The sequence below is a fragment of the Siphateles boraxobius genome, unplaced genomic scaffold (assembly GCF_051911475.1).
Source record: "Siphateles boraxobius isolate OS27281-9 unplaced genomic scaffold, OSU_SipBor_1 20, whole genome shotgun sequence".
NCBI classification, from domain to species: domain Eukaryota; kingdom Metazoa; phylum Chordata; class Actinopteri; order Cypriniformes; family Leuciscidae; genus Siphateles; species Siphateles boraxobius.
The window spans coordinates 7324811-7350191 of NW_027508811.1; the positions used below are offsets into that span (position 1 = coordinate 7324811).

General features: G+C 38.9%; 2 protein-coding genes and 1 long non-coding RNA gene across 7 annotated transcripts; 1 reads left to right on the forward strand and 2 right to left on the reverse strand.

Moving 5' to 3' along the window:
• The first annotated feature begins 80 nt into the window (after positions 1–80).
• map3k9 (mitogen-activated protein kinase kinase kinase 9) lies at positions 81–18893 on the forward strand. Of its 2 annotated transcripts, XM_077236534.1 has the most exons (11): positions 81–758; positions 2945–3358; positions 6261–6441; positions 7651–7799; positions 8813–8988; positions 10449–10689; positions 10873–10995; positions 11103–11226; positions 11308–11420; positions 14750–15466; positions 16266–18893. In XM_077236534.1, the coding sequence occupies exons 1-11, from the start codon at positions 380–382 to the stop codon at positions 16664–16666; spliced, it is 3018 nt and encodes a 1005-aa protein (XP_077092649.1). In that variant the 5' UTR covers positions 81–379; the 3' UTR covers positions 16667–18893. The 2 variants fall into 2 exon arrangements, with proteins under 2 accessions (XP_077092649.1, XP_077092648.1); XM_077236533.1 differs by having other exon boundaries at positions 11103–11420.
• On the reverse strand, positions 7101–15132 carry LOC143744847 (uncharacterized). Of its 4 annotated transcripts, none has more exons than XR_013205924.1 (5): positions 14803–15132; positions 11074–11177; positions 10383–10535; positions 8730–8970; positions 7101–7789 (listed from the first exon to the last, which is right to left on the reverse strand). It is a non-coding gene; the product is annotated as an uncharacterized LOC143744847 (long non-coding RNA). The 4 variants fall into 4 exon arrangements; XR_013205926.1 differs by having other exon boundaries at positions 8730–8943; positions 10383–10655; XR_013205923.1 differs by having other exon boundaries at positions 10383–10655.
• Positions 18894–19167: 274 nt separating the features above from the next.
• Positions 19168–23206, reverse strand: ttc9 (tetratricopeptide repeat domain 9). Its single transcript, XM_077236535.1, has 3 exons — positions 22078–23206; positions 21571–21753; positions 19168–21168 (listed from the first exon to the last, which is right to left on the reverse strand). Exons 1-3 carry the CDS (start codon positions 22517–22519, stop codon positions 21086–21088), a joined length of 708 nt encoding a protein of 235 aa, XP_077092650.1. The 5' UTR covers positions 22520–23206; the 3' UTR covers positions 19168–21085.
• Between the last annotated feature and the right edge of the window lie 2175 nt (positions 23207–25381).

Below are 25381 nucleotides of genomic sequence, written 5' to 3' on the forward strand. Positions count from 1 at the left end.
TTAGCTGTGATAGAGATTTAGTGGGCGGGTTCTATAAAGAGGCGAGATGTGACTGATGCGTCATTTCGCCAATCAAAACACACGTTAAACCACTGGAATCATGTGCAGGGAGACGGGCGAGTGCTGGATCAGGAGCGGCTGAGGGGTGCGGGACAATGTTGTAGGCAATTAAAGCAAAAAAGTGCCTTATGTTCGGGACAGAAAGATCATTTAACGAGCCCGAGCGGCCCCGCATGAGGCGGGCCTCAGGTTTGGAGCTCGTTGAGGCGAGAAGCTGCTCGGATTAGTAGCTACTTATGCTGCGGCTTTGCGCCTGGTCTTGAGCTCTGCGGCAGGTGATGAGCTGAACCGGGCCGGGTCGCCCTTATGGATCGGCAGTATGGATGCTTTCAGTTTCCCATTGAACTGCAGCGGCCCGGAGAGCAGAGACGGTGATGAAGCCCCAGAGCGCCGGCCGGGGTCTCGACATCTCGGATTCGGTCCTGCGGCAGCAGCATCCCCGTCCGGAGCCGGATTCTGGACCGCCGTGTTCGATTACGAAGCTACCGCCGAGGATGAGCTTAGTCTGCGGAAGGGGGATCGGGTAGAGGTGTTGTCCAAGGACTCGCTGGTATCCGGGGATGAGGGGTGGTGGACAGGTATGATCGAGGACCGGGTTGGTATTTTCCCAAGTAACTACGTGAGCAGTAACGGTATCTCGGAGAAGATCCGGGACACGCCGGAAGAATACGGCGATTATTCGGTGCCTCAGTTACACTGTGAGTAACCATATATTTGTCAATCATGTTTTATGTATAGTTGTTTTGCCCACACTGATCAATACACATCAAGTGCTGCACATATTCTTTATCTACTGAGAGAGAAAAAAACTTTAACCAGTCTAAGATGGTTAACTGGTCTTCCACAACAGCCAAACTGGAGCTCAGCTTGTTTACTGGTTAGCCAGTTCGTCCTCCGATCTGACCAGCTGAGAAGTACCCAAAACCCCTCTAAATCCAGGCAACTGACCAGGCTGGTAGACTAAACTAAGACCAGCAAACAAGCTTAGACATGATAACACCGTTTAAAAAAAAAACCATCTTGCTGGTCAGTGATGGTCTACCAGCTATAGCCCAGTTTGGACCAGCTAATTACAGCTGTCATGTTCCAAAAGACAACTACAATTTTAAAGGAATAGTTGGTTTAAAAATGAACATTCTGTCATCATTTACTCACCCACATTTACTCCAAACCTGAATGACTGACTTTCTTCAGTGGAACACAAAAGAAGATAATTTGAAAGACCGTGGGGTCCAAACAACATTGGACCCCATTGACTTTCATTGTATGGACAAAAAATAAATTTTTCAAAATATTTGTCATTTTTGGTGAACTTTCCTTAAATGATGTTTCATTAACAGAGTTCTGGAGGAGCATGTTCAAATAATTTTTCCAATCAACTCGACATCAGCAATTACAACGTCTATCCTATCAGTATGAGAGGAGGCCTATATACACACAGTCGACTCACCAACATTCCTCGACAGTTTTCAGCATCCTTCCACCACCCCGACTCCTTACGCTTTTGTTCCTACTACATCCAGGAATACAGGGGGAGAACTCCGGGTTCGGGCCAAATACCGAGCTCGGAGCACTCTCCTCGGACAGCACGCCTAATACGCATACCATTTATTCTATCTGACTTATTTGTAAGTGTGATCTCGTGAAATATAGATTTCCCAGCAGGCTCCTGACAAATCTTAAGATATGCACCTATTCAGACACAAGTGCATTTGATTCAGCACTGATTCTGGTTTTGGGCAGACCACCAGTCAAGTTCTTCCACACCAGACTCAACATTTTATTAGCGGCAACGGATTGTCCTCATACTTTAAGCCATATAGTGTATTTAAGGTATGGGGTCTTCCATTATTTCTTTTTAATTCAGTGCTGTGTTGGTGCTTATGATGAGGAATACATAGTACATATCTTCTATGTTTTGTATCTCTCATTCTGGCTATTATGGTGTGTGTGTGTGCCCCTGTGTTGTCAGTTGCATGTTATGTGTTGCTGGTGGTCGTCTGCTTTTCCTGAATGGCTGCTGGCCTACTTTTTATCATGTGGTTCCTGCCAACTGCAATATTAATAAGAGACACAGTGGCCCAGACACACCGTCATCATGACGGCAGGGGAGAGGAGGAAACGGTCTCGCACACATATTTGTGTTACTGCTTTCCATTTTCTCCTACATCAGCCATCATTTTTAAAGCATGTATCCAGCATCTGAATCTGCTTTCTGCAAATGAATGCTGATCTTTCTCTGCCCTATCACACATTTGAGCTTTTACTCATATGAATGGCACATAAATCAAGTTCCTGTTTGTTTTCATGTACTGCCCCTTTCTAGTTCAGTCTCTAAAATAACCTCTTTAATCTAATATACTTTCTTCAAGTACCCCCTGAGATTTTAAGTTATTAAATGAGGTCAATAATAAAATTAAGTCAACAATAATAATAATCATAAAATCAAGTTCACAGATCGCTGATGTTGGTTAACGGTCACATGAAATGCGGGTTAACAAAATATTTTTGTATCTTTTTTAGTAAGTGTTTTATTTAGATGTTTTTATTTTAAAGTTATTTTAATTTTTATGACTTAACTACTTAATAGCTTTTCATTAAACTCACAAGGCCCTGCAGTCTCATCACAAACCCCAGTCTGGGAAAACCTGACATAATATAATATTTAATGCACTTCATGTTGTTGATAACAAAGAATGGAATATATTTTCTTTCTTTTTTCTATTTTCATATAAATATGGTATTTTATAATGAGTTAGATCAAAAGTAATCAAAAAGTATTCAGATTATATTACCTTAAATGTGTAATGTCATGGATTACGTTACTAACTCCAATTTTTGTCTTGTAATTTGTAATCAGTAAACAACTACAATTTCTCTTCAGTGCTCCAGATAGATTTCAATGAACTGGCCCTGGAGGAAATGATCGGCGTCGGAGGTTTTGGAAAAGTGTACCGTGCCATTTGGAAAGGGAGGGAGGTGGCGGTGAAAGCCGCTCGACGGGACCCCGATGAGGACGTGTCACAGACATTGGAGAGCGTCCGTCAGGAGGCCAAGCTCTTTGCCATGTTGAAACACCCCAACATCATGGGCCTTCTGGGAGTGTGCCTGCAGGAGCCCAACCTCTGCCTGGTCATGGAGTACGCCCGTGGCGGGCCACTCAACCGGGCCCTGGCTGGGAAACGCATCCCTCCGCACACGCTGGTGGACTGGGCGGTACAGATTGCACGTGCCATGCTCTACCTGCACTGCCAGGCCATTGTACCCGTCATCCACAGAGACCTGAAGTCCAGCAACAGTAAGGAATCTTTCACCATTATTAGACCTAACATATCAAACATTTTGATGCCAGGGACCCCAAAATACACTGCAAAGCGATTTTTGTAAGAAAAATTTCCATATTTATAAGCTTCCGGTAATGGCCGTACGCGACTCAAGTTCCAGCGTAAGAGTGACCTCTGACCCGACGTATGATGTGGGACTAGCGTATGCTTAGGTAAGAGTAGAAAGAGTAAAAACCTCTTGCTATTCAAACAAATAGGGCTGTGCAACAAACTCCAGCTACTCTTGTCTTATCTCGAAATCCTCCAACCTTTCTCTTTATCATTTTAGACTCATTTGTGACCAGTGTTTTTTTTTTTTTGCTCTATCCTCTGCGTTTCCGCGTTCATCAATACGTCATGCGTCGGGTCAGAGGTCACTCTATCGCTGGAACTCAACTCGCGTACGCCCGTTACCGGAAGCCAGTGATTTATAGTTTATAAAGTTATTACTATGTAAGTTTTTATTACAAAAATGCATCGCTTCATTTCAAAAGGCCATTACTAAACCATACTTATAAAGCCAGGATATTTTTTAATATAGCTCTGATTGTGTTTGGCTGAAAGAAGAAAGTCATATACACTTAGGATGGCTTGAGGGTGAGTGAATTATGAGATCATTTTCAGTTTTGGGTGAACTAACCCTTTAAGAATCCACTCATCAGTGAGGCTAGCCTATAAAAATTGCCTTCAATTTGCTAAGGAGCATAAGGTTTGGACTCTGGAGCAATGGAATAAGGTCATGTAGTCTGATGAGTCCAGATTCACCCTGTTCCAGAGTGATGATGGACGCATCAGGGTAAGAAGAGAGGTGGATCAGGTGAGGCACCCCTCATGCCTGCCTATAATGCCTACCGTACAAGCCTGTGGGGAGCAGTGTTACGATCTGGGGTTGCATCAGTTGGTCAGGTCTTGGTTCACTAACATTATGTGCCCAAAAAATGTAGGTCAGTTAACTACCTGAATATACTGAATGACCAGGTTTTTCCATCAATGGATCTTTTCTTCCCTGATGGCATGGGCAAATTCCAAGATGAAAATGCATAATTTTCAGACATGAAATGAGTCCAGACCTTAACCCCATGGAAAATCTTTGGGATGTGCTGGAGAAGACTTTACACAGCGGTTAGACTCTCCGATCATTAGTAGAAGTTCTTGGCAAATTAATGCAACTCTGAATGGAAATAAATGTTTTGACATTGCATAAGATTATCGAAAAAATGCCACAGCAAATGTGTGCCATAATCAAAGAAAAGGCGGTCCAAGAAAATATTATAATGTGTGACTTTTCTTTTTTGACCAGGCAGTGCATTATGATCCCCTTGCTAGGAACTCATCCTAAAACATAATGGCAGCCATGTAATTACATGTAGAAAGATCCATTTATACTATGTAAGGAAAATATTAAGCACTCAATTATAGAAACAATATTTTGTTGTGTTTCAAAAATGTAATAATTGTCTGTTATATTTTAATTTATTAAAATGATTAATAAATTATTAGGATAATTTTTAATCTAGTGTCTTTTTCTACTCACTATTAGAATAATATTAGATGTATAATGCTTTGAATAAAGGAACATTCACATATACAGATAAAGATAACGATAACTATTTTAGTGTTAGCACCAAAGCATAACAATGTTTTGTTTATCATAAGCACGCACTGGAGTTATGTCATTTACCACTTTAAATGTTCTTTTAAGTGATTCCAACGATATCATTCCTCTGTGTCATTATCGTTATAGTTGTGGTGTGAGACTCCCCTATTCTCACAGAATTACAACAATTATTCAAGTTAAACATAACTTATATATTTATAGTTATCATTATATTCATCATCCTTGGTGTGTAAGGCCCTTAACTCTTGGTTTTTATTTCATACTGTTTACTACAGCTGCGGCTAAAATAAAACAGATGATTTCCTACCAGTAGTTAGAAAGCAGAAAGAAACTATAACTATATCATATTTGGTAAATATTGTGTGGAACATATTTAATTTATATTTGATATTCAAATTCTAACTTAAACAGCCCTTAAAATATTATTTTGTAAAAATCCTTTTTTTTACCCTCTCAAATTCTCCATGGACCCCTCAGCACCCCCTTTTGACCCCTAGTTTTAAAACCCCTGCCTGATGCAACAATCATAGGTGCCTTTTTCAACATGTAGTTTTGCTTGTATTCAAGTGTTTTGTGGTAATGGTTTGTATGGGATTCTTCATGTTGCTGTGTTTTTTTATAATTGGAGGGCTCGGCTCGAGTATTGGCTCTCTGAGTGTGTAAGTTGGTTATAATCCTGTGTTTGGCAGTTGAATTGTCTGATTGGATCCTTTAAACACAAAGCTTATTACAGAGGATTTGCAGTCACCTTCACTCCCTGCCACTTGATTGGCTACTCAAAACATATCATGGGCTCTCATAGGCCACTAGGATATAATTAGCATAGGACCTTGCAGACAATTGGACGCTGTAGTTCAAAGATAAGTCTTTTCATTGGTTGTGTTGTGGAAAAACTAAGACAGCTAATTTTAACAACACCAACTTACAGATAAACACACAGAATTTCACAGCCGAGCTGTTGTACTTCAAGAAGCATTTGAAACTCTAAATCTAATATTGAACTGCTACAGCTCGCACAACCAACCATCACTGGATATTCATCTTTTCCATTCATGCAATACTGTGTGTTCCGATGTTGTTAAGGTCTTGAGTCAGTGAAGGCTTTGTCCATTTCAGCACCACTTTGGTGGACAGCTCCCATACAAAACTTCCTTTGTATTCGATATCTGTTTTTGCTGTAGTCATACTAGTAACCACAGTATCTGCCCCTCTGTTTCATCTACTCAATCCTCACATTTGACATTAATTCCACCCCACAGTCCTGATTCTGGAACGTGTGGAGAACGATGAGCTGAGCAACAAGACTCTGAAGGTGACAGATTTCGGTTTGGCACGAGAATGGCATCGGACCACAAAGATGAGTGCGGCGGGGACGTACGCCTGGATGGCCCCTGAGGTCATCCGCTCTTCGACCTTCTCCAAGGGCAGTGATGTTTGGAGGTGGGCACCAGGAAATGTGTGTGAGTGTTTCTGACCTATAGCTACACCGAAGGCAAGTCAGTCTATGTAGCTGTCATGTAGGTCATGTAAGTCTTCACCTTCCCATTCTGTCCCTGTGTTTCCTTTGAAAAAATGAAACAATTCTCCAGAAGTATGGCAAAATAAGTTAAAATAAATATTTTGATCATATATACAGGTATATACTTAGGTTTAGATTAGTTGTAATCTGCTTAAATAGATCTGATTTAATCTGCTGAATTTAAGAACAATTGAAGTAGAAAAACGCAATTGTAATTATAGATATAAAACTTAAACTTAAATGAAAGTTAGAAATGCTTAATCAAAATGAATAAAATTTAAATGCTAAAATAGCAAATAAAAAAAGCTAAAATTAAAGCTAAATAGAAATATTAAAAAACAAGAACTAAAAAGACAAAAGCAATGAACAAAATAATTAGCGCTTAAACTTAAATTGTTATAATTCAAAAAAAAATTGAATATGAAATATATATATAAAAATATATACAATAATAATACTAAAATAATACTGAATACTGAACAATACTGGATATTAAATTGAACATACATATTTGTTTTATTTTATATAACAAAAAAATGGTGTCATTAGCTCAGTTTCTACGGCTGGTCTGTGTGTTGTTTGGTGCTGTGCAGTGCCTAGCTATTAATCTCTAATTTCGCTTCTCACCACAATTCCTAATTACAGAGTACAGAAGGGGAGGGATGAATAGTAAAGTGATAAAAATAGAAAACCTCTCAATAAGTGTCAGAGCTGTGGATCTCTGGATACTTTGTTCTCTACCCACTTTAACAAAGTGTGATGTGTTTGTTTGTGTGGGTTCCTTTGAGTCAAAGAAATCTACATTAATATTTATCATTTATAGCAGTATTTAAGGTTTTTAAACATACCAAGCTGTCTTTTCTGTCAGTGTTGTGTCAAGCTTTTTTTAGTTGGCCACTGAAGCACATATTTTACATTTGAAAGAACATTACACTGTGAAGGCACACTTTGAAATGTTAATAGAGTTTTTTTTTTTTTTTTTACTTTGGAACATAATACCTGTCATTCATTTTATAGTGTTACTTTATAGGATCCTGCTAGTCTTTGCACAAAACAATGTGTGGTGACAGCTTGTTGTTGTCAGTAGTCCTGTTTAAACTCCAAACTCTCTGTCTGTCTCTTTCTCGCAGTTATGGAGTTTTGTTGTGGGAGCTGCTGACAGGAGAGGTGCCGTTTCGTGGCATTGATGGTCTGGCTGTAGCTTACGGTGTGGCCATGAATAAACTGTCGCTGCCGATCCCCTCCACCTGTCCTGAGCCATTTGCCCGGCTGATGGAAGGCAAGAAAATCTCACATACTGCCATGACTGTAACTTATTAACTTAAAATCTGTTCCCCTGCATAACTAAATGAATCTTCTGTCATCATTTACTCTCCTTCCTTAAATGACAAATCATAAAATAAGTATCATAACAGTACACTGTAAAACACTGGCACCTGTGGTTGCCAGAAATCCACAGAAAACATACTGTGACAATGTTTCTGGTGTTACGGGATCTCTGTATATTTTCCAACTTATGTTATGTGATATGGTATGTTAAAGGTGCAGTGTGTGATTTTTAGCAGCATCTAGTGGTGAGGTTACGAATTGCAACCAACAAAAGTTACGGTGGCCGACAGGAAAATATGTCATCGTCTGAGAGAGCAGAGAGTAGCAGTTCAGCAGTGAGGTTTCTTTACAAGGATAAATAAAGAAATTATGTTTACTTAATTATTCAGTAAAACTATATGTTATTGCGAATATTATCGTTACTTTTTCATCATTGTGTCAGTGTTTTATTGGCTGAACTAAGCTTGCTTCCTTGCACGAAGACTAACGTAGTAACGAAACATGTTCGTGTCCGTTTAGGGCTACGGTAGAAACATGACGACACAATATGTCGACCTCCATAGTCGGGGGTGCCTGTGGTTATGGAGATATAAATGTCTCATTCTAAGGTAATAAAAACATAACGGTTCATTATGCAAGGTCTTTATACACCACTGAAAACATTGTTATGGATCTTATATTGAATTTCTGTCAATAGATCCTCAGAAATATTACACATTGCACCTTTAACAACCAAACTCTGGTTTTTACCTTAAAATCTACTGATAACCACCATAGTAAATATGTGGTCAAATCAAACATCTCCAGGAAAGTCATAGATTTTTAGATGAACTGTCTTTTGAATTGAATGAGTTTGAACAGGATATATAGATTCACTAACCAAAAGGCTCCTTGTCCCAGCCTGAGTGGTGTGTTTACAGCTGACAGTCTGTCTGTGGTGTTTGTTTCTTTCACCTGCTCTAGACTGTTGGAATGTGGACCCTCATGCTCGACCCTCCTTCACCAGTATTCTAGACCAGCTGACAGCTATCGAGGAGTCAGGCTTCTTTGAAATGCCAGCAGAATCCTTCCAATCCTTGCAGGATGACTGGAAGCTGGAGGTTCAGGAGATGTTCGACCAGCTCAGAGCCAAAGAGAAGGTTCGTATGCTCTCAAAATAGTCAAAAACACATTTACTTAACTGTATAAGTACCTAGACATATTTTATAAAGTTATAAAAATACATTAATACTACTGACTAACCTAAAACCAAACTCTATGCCTTTATGCATTTTTAGAAATATACAGTACTGTGCAAAAATCACCTTAGTATTTTCACCCAAAAAATGGTTTTAAGCCAGTTATTTATATATTTTGCTGTAGGGTGTCAGTAGGAAATATCAGTTTACATTTCCAAACATTCCTTTTTCCATTTATTGTAATAATACACAGTGAGAGTTTTGTATGCACAAGGAGTCTGACAACAGCGGGTCTGATCTGATATCACCATCTTTGAGTCTGTCTGGGATTACATGAAGAAACAGAAAAAACAGACAGATTAAATCCAGAAGAAATGTGGCAACGTCTTTAAGACTCTTGAAGAAAGCAACCTGCAAAGCTACAGTACTGTGAGAAGTTTTAGGCTCTTGTGTAAAAATGCTGTAAAGTGAGGATGCTTTCAAAAATAATGTCATAAATAGATTTTATTTGGTGTGACCACCCTTTGCATTTAAAATAGCTTTTGTCCAGGTACACTTGCACATAGTTTTTCAGGTAGCTTTGCAGGTTGGTTTCTTCAAGCGTCTTGGAGACGTTGCTGCAGTTCTTCTGGATTTAGTCTATCTCAGTTTTTTTCTGTTTCTTCATGTAATCAGAGACGGATCCGATGATGGTGAGATCAGATCATACCGGCTGTTGTCAGTCTACTTGTGCATACAAAAATCTCACTAGATCATTACAATTAATGGCAAAAGGAATGTTTGGAAATGTAAACTGATATTTCATACTGACACACTACAGAAAAATATATAAAGTACAGGCTTAAAACCATTTTTTGGTAAAAATACTAACGTGCCTAAGACTTCACAGTACTTTTTTTAAAAATAAAATATATTCCTGTGATGGAAAAGCGGAATCCATTACAGTCTTCAGTGTCACATTTCCTTCAGAAATCATTCTAATATAATGATTAAGTGCTTAAGTATATTATGAAGTTAAAAAGAAAAGCCTTTCTATTTGGCATTGAAATATTTTTTAACACTTATATATATATATATATATATATATATATATATATATATATATATATATATATATATATATAAGTGTACTTTGTCCCCAAAGTAAAACACACACACTTGCTAAATAAAGCTAAATAAACTTCTTTCAATTCAACTTTCAACTAGAAAGATCAGAATAAGTACCATAACATTGAAGTTTTAGTAAACAATTAATTTTCACTCGAGTCTCTGTTAGAGTCACAGCTGTGGAAGTGTCAAACTCCAGATGAATTGGTGTCAAATATGGTGGTGTCAAGTGCGGCAGATGAATTTACCAGATTATAAACGCTTGCATAGACCAGAATGATGAGTAAGTTGGATCTTTCTCATTCTTGCTGTAGGAGTTGAGATCTTGGGAGGAGGAACTGAGTCGTGCAGCTCTACAGCAGAAGTACCAGGAAGAGGCTTTACGGCGACGGGAGCAGGAACTGGCGGAAAGAGAAATTCACATCCTGGAGCGAGAACTCAATGTCATCATACACCAGCTGTACCAGGAGAAACCACGAGTGCAACACCGGCATGGAAAGTTCCGGAGCAGTCGACTTAAACTGCGTGATGGGAACCGCATTAGCCTGCCTTCTGGTTAGTATTTCAAAGTATTAAATGCATCATTCAAATAGCACTCTGTCCTCATGTAAAGCATTTCTCTCACACTTTGCCCATCATCATAGAGTTTTTACACAATGCATTGTGGGATCGCCTGTGTGTGTACGTATATAATGACTTGTGAATGTTTGAGTATATAATGGTGTGTTTGTGTTTCAGATTTCCAGCATAAGATCACAGTCCAAGCATCTCCTTCTTTGGACAGGAGGCGGAGTCTCCTGAGCAGTAACTCCACCCCTCCAAACAGCCCCCCTGTTTTGCAACGCCTCCGAGCGATCCAGTGTAAGTGTGTTTATGCATCTGATTGATTCTGTTGATATTATTCTGAATATTTGTTTGGATATATATATGGCCAGGTACCTTATTTAGAACATCCTTCATGCCGACAGTGACCCCTGGGGTCGGAGGTCAAGCCTGGGGTCGTAATGCTGCATTCCAGTATGATGAAGAGGAGGAGAGGAAGTCTTCACGCAAGAAAGGGAGAACGCAAAGAGAACACAGTGCTGATGAGAGGTGTGTTTCTGAAGAAAGCATAAACTTTCACCAAATGTTTATACAATCACAATCCTCTGTGTGCATGTGTTTATCACTCAGTTTGAGGACTCCTAAAGAGTGCAGTCGACAGCGTTCCTGCAGCGCTCCAAACCTGCGACGCTCCCCCAGACACAGTCCTGCTGTACCTGGAGTGTGTAGCCTGGCAGAGACTGGTAACACTCACATTACTCTTTGTTTGGCATCTTCTTTTGTCTGAAATTCAAAAATTCGTTCTGGACGCTCCTCTTGTTTGTTAACATTGTCAGGGTCTGAATCGGGCTCGAATTGGTTTTAAATTGACGCCATCATTAATATTTACACTAGAGAAGAACTCGCAGTTATGGAGGGGTGGTACATTTCCCGAACACGCACTAAGCACTGCCAATCACAACACACTCGGCCAGCTAACCAATCACAGCACATTTTGTATTTTATAAGGAGGGGCTTCATCGAAATCAGCTTGTTCGAGCCAGACTGGGGAAAGAGGTGCTGTTATAATGTAAAATATGTGAAAAATATTTTTTTTTACAATCAAGCATGAAAAAATATTCTTGTACACCCCATAAACAAAATCAAGACTTCGTAAAAGGGCATAATAGGACCCCTTTAATACCATACAGTGGCAGAGAGTAAAGACTGTTGCACTGAATTTAACTGAGATAACTGAATTGACAGTGGATTTTTAAGTCGGGATGAAATGGAAATTCTATTTTCTAAATGTATCTAAAAATATCAGAACTGGATCTTCTAGTGACACAGGCAAATTCTTTCTGGTGACGTATGCTGGACTTCTCCAATCATTTAGTCAGCATAAACTCCGCCCATTTCTAACAATCAATAGTAAACTCGCATTTAGATCTACCTCCATCCAATCAACAACTGATGAATAGAACCAAGTCCCCGCCCTACATTTTTTCTTTTTGTTTGATAATCTGTTGCTCTTGGCTATAGCTGTCACTGCTTCTATTACACCACAACTGTAGCTACCAGTTCAGTTCCTGAATTTCAACTGAAGTAGCCACCAGGGGCCTGTTTCAGAAAGGAGGTTAAGTGAAAACTCTGAGTATGTTAACCCTGAAATGAGGCAAACTCTGGGTTTTGCGTTTCAGAATGGGTGATGTCAAACCTGAGAAAGCAGAGTTAGTCAAGCCCATTTCTGAAAGAGGGGTAACTTATACTCAGAGTCAGTTACCATAGTAACTTACTCTGTGAACCTAACCTGGTCGGGAGCAGGTTTTCTTTGTTTTGTAATTCAACTTTTTTTATTGTTCAGCAGTCAAAACTTCAGAGTACATCACCACATTATTCAGTAATTACCTTTGCAATTACACACTCAGCCACTAGTCACCATCAGTGGAATACAACCAAAACAAAAGCACATGGAAATTAAACAATTATTAAGCAGTCCTATTCATTTACACCATTTTTATATGCTGCCAAAAATGATCCCATGTTTTTTTCATTTCTCTCTCATTATGCAGTCTCCCCAACATGCTCTGGGAGCAGGTTTTCTTATGTAAACCCAGAGTTTTTCTTTTAGTAAATGCATTTTGATTTAATAATCTTTAGATATTTTGACTGGAAACAACAAGACAAAAATGCTAAGTAAGAAAAAAATTTTGCATTCATTGCACATTTTTCTATGTAACATCGGAGAAAGCACATTAGTAAAGCTGCTGTATCAGAGCGGGAAGGAAAATGTGCCTCGCTCTCATGCTATTTCTGAGAGTTTTTGTGTTTCCTGCACACAAACGCATGAGATCCATTAAAGAGAAGTTTCACAGGATTGCAGGACAGTGGTGGAGAAATCGGTTTAAATGAGGCTAATCGAATAAATGACATTCATTTGATAACATCTTGCTGTGACCTCTGAAAGTAACCTAATCATCAGATTTTCCTTTAGATATTTCAAATGTGGTTGGATGCATTGATGACATGCATATTCCCATAATCGCACCTTCCGAAAATTAAACAGATTACTGTATGGAATGGAAGGATAGTCTGAGATATATGCCGTAACCAACACCACAGCTGTTAAATACACACAAATTATTCACAATTTATTTGTTCATATTTATTTCCTACAAATACAAAAGCAATAGTTATTCTTTTTCGTGTTGGATTTTAATATTATTCCAATATTGTGTATCTCCTCTTTATCTATCAGTGAATGTGCAGGTCCAGCCTTGCTGTTGGCCCAGTAGAAGCCAAATGTTAATTTCATTAGCCTAATTAAAAAAATTTAACAGGTTGGATTAGAGAACATTTAATTATGTGAAAAGAGAATTATTCTATGTGGAAACAGCTGCTGCACATTGAAATAGACACTGAATTATATTTATTTAATATGTCAAATGTTTGTAAAGTCGTGTAGCCTTGAGCCATGAACCTTTTATGCTTAAAGATTTAACTGATTGAATTATGAATGTATTGTTCATTTTTAGTTGCTACCACGTTTTTTTGTTTTGTTTTGTTTTTTGCCTGTGGGATACCATAAAAATGAGTATTAGTTAAATAAGCTGTTGCCATTGTGAATCGTTATTTCGGAGCTCCATTGATCATCATGGCTTTTCATAGTCGTGGGGCACGTGCTTAACTCAGAGTCAACCTACTCATAGTTGATTGAACTAGCTCAATTCAGCTGTTCTGAAACCGAGTTGCCCATCTCAGGGTAAGTCAACTCAGAGTTCAAGTTTTAACTCAGAGTTGGTTGAACCTCCTTATTGAAACAGTCACCAGGATGCAGAATTTGAATTTAAGGAGTAGAATTAAATGGAATGAAAGTAAAAAAATGTTGAAAGTGCAATTATTAGTAATACTTTAGTTTTTAATAGTTCTTTTTTGAATAGTTTACATATGAAAATGTTTATATAGAGATAGCATATGAGGTTATTTCCAGAAAAAGATTAAATTAATAATGTTCAAAAATTAACTATAATCTTTCAATATCTTTTTTAATTTTTTTATTGATTGATTGATTGATTGATTGATTGATTAATTGATTGATTGATTGGTTGGTTGATAAATAAAATCTGTTTTTATAACTTTGTGAATCGTTTTGATGAGATTGAGAAAATAAATTATATCCATCAAAGAATAATTAACCAAAATGAATCAGTCTGAATCTTGATTTTTTTTATTGTATTCCTCTTCCTGAAATTTCCAAACTCTGTGTCCTGAGGAGTGAGGAGCGTGGAATTCCAATTTTTGAAATTGAAACAGTGAAAAAATGTGACACAGACATTATGTTGGCATCATTGCATCAGGCTGATGTAATATTTGGATTGTTTTGGCATTTCTGTAATTTCTGGTAATAGACTGGTTTAAGCTCATCTAAGTAGGTCGCAACAGATTTGATTTACATTATAATATTAGAAACAAAGGAGAACAAACAACCAGAAATATAAAAATCTTCATCTTGTTACTGAAAAGCTGTGAAGCCTGGTAATGGTGCAACATTGTGAAATCTTTCTCTTCCCCACCCCTCTCTTTCTCTCTGTAGAAAATGAGGACTGCTTCCCATCAGAGTCAGCTGACTCTCCTGGCCAATCATACCTCTGTATCCCATTCCACAGGGATGGATCTGACAGTTACAGCCTGGAGAGTGGCACGACTGGACCGACTTCTGATGTTTCCCCCAGTTACATGCGGCGGAGCCCCAATGGAAGCCGTAGATCAGAGCTGGTGTTGCTGGGCTGCGGGGCAGCTCTGGCTGCTATCGGTTTAGGTCATAACCTACTGGACCTTGTGCGTGTGGAAGAGAGTGTGCGTCCACGATGGGAAGGGCTGTTTCACCGTACGGGGGGTCAAAGTCGTGGCGCTAGCCCACCCACACGCAAAATCTTCAAACGGGAAAGCCCCCGTCGCCCTCCCCCTCTGCCCACTTCCCTCACACTCCTGTCTCTCTCAACTGTGTCTGATTGTAACTCAACCCGTTCTCTCCTGCACTCTGACAGTGAAGAGCTGCTCGTGCTACGCCCATCAACGCCCCCCACCCTCTCTGGACACAACTCGCCTCCCCTGAACCCACTGGTCAACACTCACCTGGAGAGCTTCAAACGCCACCCTCGCCAGTCTCTAACACCCACACATGTGCCCTCTGCACCCAGTGCAGCCTGCAGACTTCGTCGCACACCTTCAGATGGCGCAATAAAGACAGGGTGCTCTCCTTCCCATAATAACCACAATCCCACCCCTTCTACACCCTCCAAAACAACAGGTGAGAAACTCCTGCAAACCTCTGGGTCAGTGATGGGACGAATCTGAATCTATCACTGTCCTGATATCATAATGAAGAAAGAAGCCTCAATAATAGAATGACATTCCTGAAAAGAAAGCCTTTTAGGTTTGGCATAATCTCTTATTAGTATAAGTTTAATATTTATGTGCTGGTTTTCATATACTTTCAGACAAAACATGCGCAAATTCATCAGTAAAAAAACGTGCTTAATTCCTACCATCATGGACATATAACATAACACATAAAGTTATTGACGGCAGTGGGGACTTTAAGAAAAATAAAATAAAACAACTTTACTGTTTAAATTTAAACATTCTTTATACTTAACACACACACACACACACACACACACACACACACACACGCGCGCACACACGCACACACGCACACACACACATATATATATATGAAATTAAATTAAATGATAGCTAAAATGTTTACTCTCATTAATTCAAAATATTGTTACTGTTTATTTGATCAACGTTTTGTCCTTAAATTGAAACGATATAATAATAAAAATGGTGAATTGAAATGGTATAAAGGCTTTTTAAAACATTTAATATAAAAACAAACATGAATACAGAGAGTACATTTAGAGAGAACTTGGTACATGTTTTTGAATCTAAATAACATTCCTGTTCTTTATACCTCATTGACCATCTACTAACACAACACATAGTGATTTGAAATCCTTTAAACTTAGAGTTTGACAGAAATTGATTCAGTTCATAGCTAAATTTGTTTCATTTGTGTGACTCTTGTGATGCTGTATGTGCAGTGACACCATGGACCTTAAGTGAGGACCCCTCGGAGGTGCCCCGTCTTCCTGATCCAAATCTCATCTTCCCACCTACGCCACGTCGCCGCTTCCAACCTGAGCGTCCCAAGACTCTGGACTTCCTGGCTAGGCCCCGCCCTTCTCCACGAGCACGCTGTGGATCCCAGTGGGGCGAATCTCCCGCCCACACGTCCAGCACTGAAACCCCGTCCACTGTGGAGTTTGGAGGAGGTGTGGTCGTCTTGCCCACTCCAATGGAACCACCAACCCCCTGTTCCCCTTGGGTGAATGACAGTCTTTTGGACCAACAGGATGAAGGACACTACAAGGATGGGACACGGCCTCTCTCATCAGATCCCAGAGACTCACAATACAGAGTGCGACAAGGGTTCTGCTCTTGATTTCACCCCTCCAAACGTATTAGTCACTCGCAAAGTTAGACCCACTTGCTTTCAGATGTAGCACTTACCATCAGATTAATCAAGAGGGAGTTCTGGATAGCCTGGTGAAGAAAACATGCTTAAACCAGCCTAAGATGCTTTGCTTGAGGATTAAGCTGGTTTTAGCTGGTTTAAGATGGTCTCCCATCCTGGTCAAGCTGGCTGGGAGGTCAGTTGGTTTCCCAAGCTCCCCAAACCCCTCATAAACTAGCCAACAAACAAGTGTACTGGAGGACCAGCTAAGATCGGCAAACCAATTTAGGCTGGTTTGACATTTTTTAATTTTTTTTTCTCAGCAGGTTACATAAATACTTACTGTATTAGGAACTAATACCTTACTGATAAGGAATAACAACCCAGCATAAACCAAAGGTGTTTGGTTTTTGCATAATCCAGATGCTGTTCTGATCTATGTTCAGATCAATATTAAAAAAATATTCAACACATATATACAGTCCTACGCTGCAAAAAATTAATTTCTTCCTCAATATTTTTCTCTAGTGTTCCCAGTACAATAAACATCAAGATACGTTTGCTTGAGAAGCAGAATTACTCAAAATATTAAGTCTGAAAATGGATCAAAACTAAGTGACTAGTTGAAAGGGTTTATTTTTCTTACCCTATTGGCAGATTTTTTTTCTTGTTTTAAGTGTAAAGTCACTTAATTTTGATACATTTTGTTATCTTGTGTCATTTTTCTTCTCAAGCAATTGTATCTTGATTTAGAAATGTTTAAATATTTGAACTGGAAAACAAAACAAGAATACAGATGCAGTGTAGGGTCTAAAAGTGTGTCTTGATAAGCTAATCTTCAGTATACACTTCTATTCATCACCAGGCGTAATAAGCTATCCAAAAAAAATACAATCCAGATGCTTCATTAACGGCCAGACTGATTTCTGAGTGCTTTAGAAAAGTACAGGGTCTGCAGCTATGATCTTGAGAGACATTTATCAGGAGACTTTTTTTTATTTGCAAACTTGTTTTTTTATTCATATTGAGTGTATTATCTCAGCTGTCTTGCTGCGCTGTAATGACTTCCTCTCTGTATCTAGAAACGTCTGCATGTTTATGATAGATTTAGCTCTCTGAACATAGTGCCGGGTTATATGGAGAACATTGGACGGTTTATTTCCGCAACTCTCTGTTTTCAGGTTTTATTCGTCATACATGTATGAGATTGTACTGCTTTAGAAGTGCTTTTTCCGGTCTCATGAATGTATAGTTCTGTTATACTTCCACTCGAGATCACTGATTGTTCTGTGGTTTTCACTCTAGCATGAAGCACATTGTCTTTCACAAATAATACTTTGATGTTTGGTGACATCTTCAACATGCAAACTACCAGAATTAAACACGAGGGACGTCTTTAAGAGGAAAGTTAGAATTTATTGGCTCTAAATTTGCAGCTATACGATAGTCAGGTACATTACTGCAGTCTTCCGGTGTTTGTGTGTGTGTGTGTGTGTGTGTGTGTGTGTGTGTGTGTGTGCTGTTAGGCATCCGATTCAGTGTAACTGGTGGATTCCAAAAGTGAATGTGCATTAAATTTTGTTGGAGATTTTTGAGAATGCATGTTGAAGTTGTTTTGCAGGTTTTAGTAGCCTTTTGTGCAATATTTTTTTACGTTTACACATATTTATTGCTTTAAATTATTTTTATATTTTTTCACATTTGTATGACTCTGTGATTATTACAAAAGCAACATTTCTGTCTGGATTTTTGGACATGTTCAGACACGCAGAGGTGAACATTCTTTTGCACATGTTTACATTCTTGTCTCTCAAACCAATCTTTCATCTCTATACCGGCAAAAACGTCTTCTCGAGACAAAACGACATTTAGAGCCAAAACACAGAAGGGCTTGTGTCTCTCTTTCCCTTTCTGTCACTTGAAACCAAGTTTTGATCATTTGTCATGCATACAACAAAATGAACTAGCAGTGTCAAATTCTGAATCCAGGAACTCTCATTTCATTCCATCTAGGTGTGGAATAGGGGTGTATTTTTTTCTGGCTTAGAGGAATGTGTAGCTATCATCAAGAACATCTGTTGCCCTTTATCCACACAATCACTGTTGTCCTGGAGAGCAGGTGTTTTGGGTTCAGAAGCTGCTGCTATGAAACTTGTACTTGCACCCGAGCATATTAGACTTGTGTAAGAGCTCGATTAAAGCCCTGAAATGCTGAGATGTGGTGTTTTGTGCCTGACTGTTTTAGTATAAGAATACAAAACTATAGAAGATGATTTGCACTTTTTATCATCATCATCATCATCATCACGGCAAATAAATGAGACTATAGACTCTCCAAATGCATTCTCTCTGTTTCGCTTAACATAAACTTAAGGCAAGATATAAATTCAATGTGCTTTTTCATGAATTGGTCAATATTTAGATGCTGGTCTCTTTTGCTTCACAATCACGTCTTCTTTAAGACTATTGTGGAAAGAAAACATCAAAGATTCACATCTAAGTCTTTATTTTATTACACTTTATAATTTGCATCAATATAGTTCAATTACAATACATATTTTAAAGGTTGTTTCCTCAGAATGATTTTTGTTTCTCTTGCACATTAATCTCCTCAGTAACACTTTCTTCCAAACCTTTTCAGTTTTATTCTGATCTATATTCTGAAGGTTTTTACAGAGGGATTTATTCATATATAATTCACCTGATATGTTACATTTTATTCTTGGGCTATTCTTTGATTTATGCAGTGATAAAAAGAGCTATCCAAAATCCACACACTTAACTAACTAAAAGGAACTTTGCAACTACATGTCAACTAAATTTCATTAGAGCATTAATAGACTATGGTAGACTTAGGTTAGGCATTATGGTTAGGGTTCGTATTTGCAACTTAACTGTCTGTTGGGGGAGCATCAAAATAAAGTGTTAGCAGATATACTAATAATGAGAGTTGACATGTACAGTAGTTGCAAAGTTACTTAAAATGTCTAAAAGTGGACCATCAAAATAAAGTGTTACCTGTCATCAAAATTCAAAAGAATTTTGAACCTGGCTTTATCCAATGTTCAGATTTATGTTATGGAATTTTAATCAAATTGTTGCATGTTTAATCATGATGCCTAATTTGCATACAAAACAATTGTCTTAGTGTGTCTTGCCTTCATTTTGAGTGAAATTATTGTTCCGTAATGAGATCTCATTGGTCCACATTACTTCAAATTTAACATAATTACTAAATACTGAATCAGCAGTTTAGACATTTAGACAGACTGTTCAACCGTTTAATCTTTCATTCTTCTGCTTTACACAGATTTGTCTAAGCGAGCATGTCTAGGACACCATCCCCATCTGTCTCAAAGGATGATTTCCATGCAACCTCACCATAGCAACCAGAATGGAGCAGTGAATTGGACTGTTTAGTGTACCTGCTGTTAAGCTGCAAATAAAGCCCATAATAAACAGTTGAGTACAAATATAGATAGAAAAAGTCCCTTCTCTGTCAAAATGAAAATATTAACGTCAAATTAATGTCGTCACTTTTCACTATCAGTAAGAATCAAATGTAATTATAAATAACACAGCATGAAAAAAACCCACACATTTCTACTTATAACAATGACCACAGTTGATTTAACTCCATGCTTTTGTATATACGTGTCAGTCAGACTGTGCTTGATTCACATGCTTCCACTCATGTTCACTGTGTGTGTGTGTGTGTGTGTGTGTGTGTGTGTGTGTGTGTGTGTGTGTGTGTGTGTGTGTGTGTGTGTGTGTGTGTGTGTGTGTGTGCACTTAAGCCCACTCTGTGCGTGTGAGATCTTGAGAGATCACTGAATGTGGGTAAGTGAAGAGTAGGTTGTATATGATTGGCATCATTTTCACTAGTAGTGACACTTAATTCCACTTCAAATGAAGGAGCTTTACATGTTTACAACCAAACTGATTCAGAATCTCGAATAAAAAACATTGTCATGATCTGAAAACAATATACAAACAAAAAGCTGCAGGAATATGTAAACTACAGTGTTTCACCAGCCACGAAATGGTGTTCTGTGGAGCACAACCACCGCGAGAGACCTACATCTGTTCGATTTCCAGAACTTAAATACAACTGAGGATTAAAAGCAAGCATTTTGACAGCACTACTGTACTTCAGAAAGTATAATAAACGCCAGTGAGATCCCTGGTGGTCTCCTTTCCCGGGTCTCCACGCTCTACTCCCGGGCACAGCACACCTGATTCAGCTCTTCAATCTGAGCCAGAGACTGTTTCTGACAGGACTGAGACAGGTGTGTTGACCCGCACTGGAACAAAGTCTTCCATGAAATGCCGAACCTCGTCCACGGAGAGTGCGATGAGGGGATAGTGGGGTGTCCGCAGTGGAAAGCTATTCAAGCGGGAGCTGTTTTACGGAACTTCTGATTTTTCTCTCTGGGCATTTCGTCGAATCTTCATTTCCGTCAGCTGGATGTAGCGGATGACATTAGTATCTGTCCCACATAGAAAAGGAGGAAGCAGCTGTTATAACAGGAAATGGGTGTAGTGAAAGATAAATCATTTCAGTTTTATGATTATTTATTATTCATTTATCAGCTCAATCAATGTGGTCCTGGAGAGCAGGTGATTTGGGTTCAGAAGCTGCTGCTTATTATTGAGAATTTTGTTATTTAAATATCACTGCAAACTTAATATGATTAATAGAAACTGAGATTAATTTTTGATTTTGTTCCAAGGTTTACATTTTTAAAGGAACCAAGGCCACTGGAATTTCTTTTTGAAATGTCACTCTATTTGGCTTGCCATGGATTAACAGAATATTCGGACTATTTGTCTAAATGTCCCCCGTTTGAGAAATGCTGGTATAGTGAGTGAGAGAGTTTGATCTGACTAACCTGTGGGTTGTTGTTTGTGTGACTCCTTTAAGTAGTGCAGGGCTTTGTTGAAATCTCCCAGATGATAATACGCCACGCCAGAGCGATACAGGGCTTTAAAATTCTCACCCTCCTTTCTCAAAACCTTCAGACAGTACTCCTTCACTCTTTCATAATTCACAAGCTCCATCTGCAACAGACAAGCTACATGCAAACACAGACAAAATGAATTCCACCGATGACGATTTACATGTTTTTTGATAAGGATATTTTAGACGTGTTGTCATGATTTACAGTTTATAATCAAATTTAGATATAAGACCTGTAATCTAGACAAACCATGACGTCATTCAGCAAGCAGAACTGAAAATTACATTCTTTCAAGGCATATTTAGGATTGGAGGGACTAAATCGAATCGTACTGATCTGAATATTATGGTGACCCTGCTTTCATTCGGTCTTAACAGGTGGAATGCATAGAAAACATGTGCATTGAAACATGTGGTGAAACATGATGTGCGTTCCCACCAGCCAGACTGTTGTAACACTCCAACTCCGCGTTCTCCACCGCGCCTTTCTGCTCGTCCGTCAGGCTGGACTTGCTGATGCTCGTCAGGACGGTGGATGGGGATTTGCTGGTGTCCGGGTCTCCCAGCACACGACACAGACCCTTCATTTCCAGTAGCGCGCGGTGGTATTTGCCGATGGCCTCGCGGTATTTTTTATCCTTGTAACACTGCGTGCCCTGCGTCTTGAAGTCCAGGGCTCGTTTCACCAGGTCCGCGGGCTCGTTTTGGGGTTTCACCACCGAACCGCTCTGGTGGGGCGCGTGTTGCGGGTAGCGCGCGTCTCCGCGGCTCCGGCCAACGAGAGGCTGCATGATGGTGGTGTTCGCGCTGCCGCTCTTGACGCTCATCGTGCTGTTTCCCTTGCGTATACTTCCTTCAAATCTGCCGTGCTCCACGCTCATCCCACCGATTCGACAGTTCCCTGGAAGTCACGTTTAAGCGCTGCGTTGCCTCCTCGCGCGTTTACATGCCCCGCAGCTCTTCACGGTTCGGTTTTAAAGATGGATTCCTGGATGATTCACGCACACAAGTAGTACTGTGAATTTTTCCTCTTTTTCTCCCCCTCTCTTTTTCTTTCAGCGGTCTGGCAGAACGGGATCGGCACGTCCTGCTCTCACCGAATGACTCAAAAGGGAGTGAGCGCGCGCATCAAGCCACAGTGCGCGCGCTGCCCTTAAGAAATGCGGTCTTCGCGGATGTAACGATAATAGACGGCCTGTCTGTCAGTCTCCAGCTCCGGCGTCCCGTCTCCATTGAAATCCAGCTGAGCGCAACTCAGCCGTTAACAAACGCATTTCACTTGGTCAAAAGATGTTTTCTGCCCCCAGAAAACAGCTGCTGTCGGACACTGAAAAGAGCTGTTTAAATACAGTTTAATCTCCTTCCTTTTGATCCTCTCTTGATTCAGAAGAACTGCTCTCTCTCTTTCATTATGCTCACAGCAAAGTTATTGTTAACCCACATTCATTGATCTATGAAGTAATGGTGAATATCTCCATAATGAATTTATCTTTGAAACGTCATGTTTGTGTCCCACAAGTGTGTGTGTGTGTCTGTGTGTTACAAATGGTTGTGTCTGGGTGTGTCGTGATTGCGGTAAATCGTGCTGGATGAGGAGTCCTGCTTTGCTCAGTCTGTCATTTTCATACTCACAAACACATGTGCAATTCAGACCAATTCTATAGGCTATATAGTTCGTCTGAAAAACAAGCCCATTCGTATATCTTTCTTTCTTTCTTTCTTTCTTTCTTTCTTTCTTTCTTTCTTTCTTTCTTTCTTTCTTTCTTTCTTTCTTTCTTTCTTTCTTTCTTTCTTTCTTTCTTTCTTTCTTTCTTTCTTTCTTTCTTTCTTTTACTGTGTGAAGTTTTGATGACTTTGAATTTAAGATTAGGGTAACACATGGAAGATGCCCTCCTTAAGTATAATGTGGGTTGTAGCATATTTAGCCTAGATATAAGTTTAACATGTGCAATTAGCAAAACATTTAAAAATCCAGGAATAAGACTGATTAAATGTTTATTGCCTTTACACTATGCCACATGAAGGCATATGAATACAGTAAGGCATTAAACAGGACATTTCATGAATCAGACAAATTGCACAACTTTAAAAATGTGAAAACGGCAGAAACAGACTATATGGGTGCCCCCCCCCCCCCTAAAAAAAATTACAGAATGTATAAATGACTTGTAATATAATTTGATATAATTTATGTATTTTCTTTAAAGTGTCATTTATGTAAAATACTGCATCAATACTGCATATTGTATTTAAAATTTTATTTTGACAATTTGGATGAATAATTGATTAACCGATGTCAGAGACAGCAGAATTCTTGCCCCGGGAGGTATCTAACCCCAACCTATAGGTACTATAGGTACCTACTATTTTATTTTTAACAATATCTATCTCTAGGTTGTTACTTGTTAAAAATTGTTAGATGATAGATGCTTTTAAAAATAAATAACAGTCTTTCTCAATGTGTTTATAAGTTATAGTGAACATGTAGAACAAAAAAAACAATTGCCATTACAATTGCTCCTTTTCTTTTTTGATTATTTTAAAATACCAGTAATGTTCTGAAAACACTAAATGACAATAATAAATTAATTTATCATTAGTAACAATACCTTTTGTAACAATACATGTTTGTGAAAGAAACTATAGAGTTTTCTGTCTCTAGGGCAAAGCTGCTTTTACAACGCTGACTTTGTACATAGTCAGGACTTTTCTTATTTTAGGGTTGGTCAGAATTGTCACATATTTGAAAGTTCTGTTTGGGAACAGATAAAACTCTGATTATGTTTTGTTCATTTTAAAAAAGAAACATGTTTTTCAGGTTAGCTGCCATAATGAGGAACTATACTTTATTCTATGCTATACATTCTTACATGTAGTTTGTAATGACAATGTTACACTTGACTTGAGGCAATGCTATATCCTCTTGGTAGTCTGAGGATTTGTGGCATTTGAGCTTGACTGGAATTGGGGTTGGATGAGGAATTTAATGGTTCTTTTGTGGCTTTTTTATTGGTTTAATCCTGTTTTTGCTCTGCAGTCATTAGGTTTACGCTGCACTGCACTCATATTCCTGCAGAAGTATTCCTGAGTATTTGTCCCATCTGATCAATTATTCTCAAGGGATGATGTTTCAACCAATGTACTTTAAATTAGGTCCAACGGCATCTAACCTGTGCGAAAACCCCTTTACATAATTCTATAAAAGCCTTTCATTGTTGTGTTGACTATACGGCTTTTAAAGAATATAATTGTTTTTGTCCTAATTTAATCCTTTAAAATCTAGTGTGTGTGTGTGTGTGTGTGTGTGTGTGTGTGTGTGTGTGTGTGTGTGTGTGTGTGTGTGTGTGTGTGTGTGTGTGTGTGTGTGTGTGTGTGTGTGTGTGTGTGTGTGTGTGTGTGTGTGTGTGTCTGTGTGAGTGTGTGTGTGTGTGTGTGTTTGTGTGTGTGTGTGTGCGTGTGTGTATGTGTGTGCGCGTGCCTGTGATTGAACACTTATAAACATGGCAAGACTGATCTAGTGAGAGGCAAAATATTTACCTGCACTAGTAAAAGTCAACATTCATAGATGCATTATGTTGCCAAAAAGATAATATCATTAACCAGAAAGACTCAATTAACCAGAAAAACTATGTATTTAAATATATATTTAAAATATTTTATAGAGCCAAAAGAGAAAGTATAGTCTCATTTAAAACGAAATATTTAATGTAGGTTACCCACAGCAGTGTTGGAGGTAACTCATT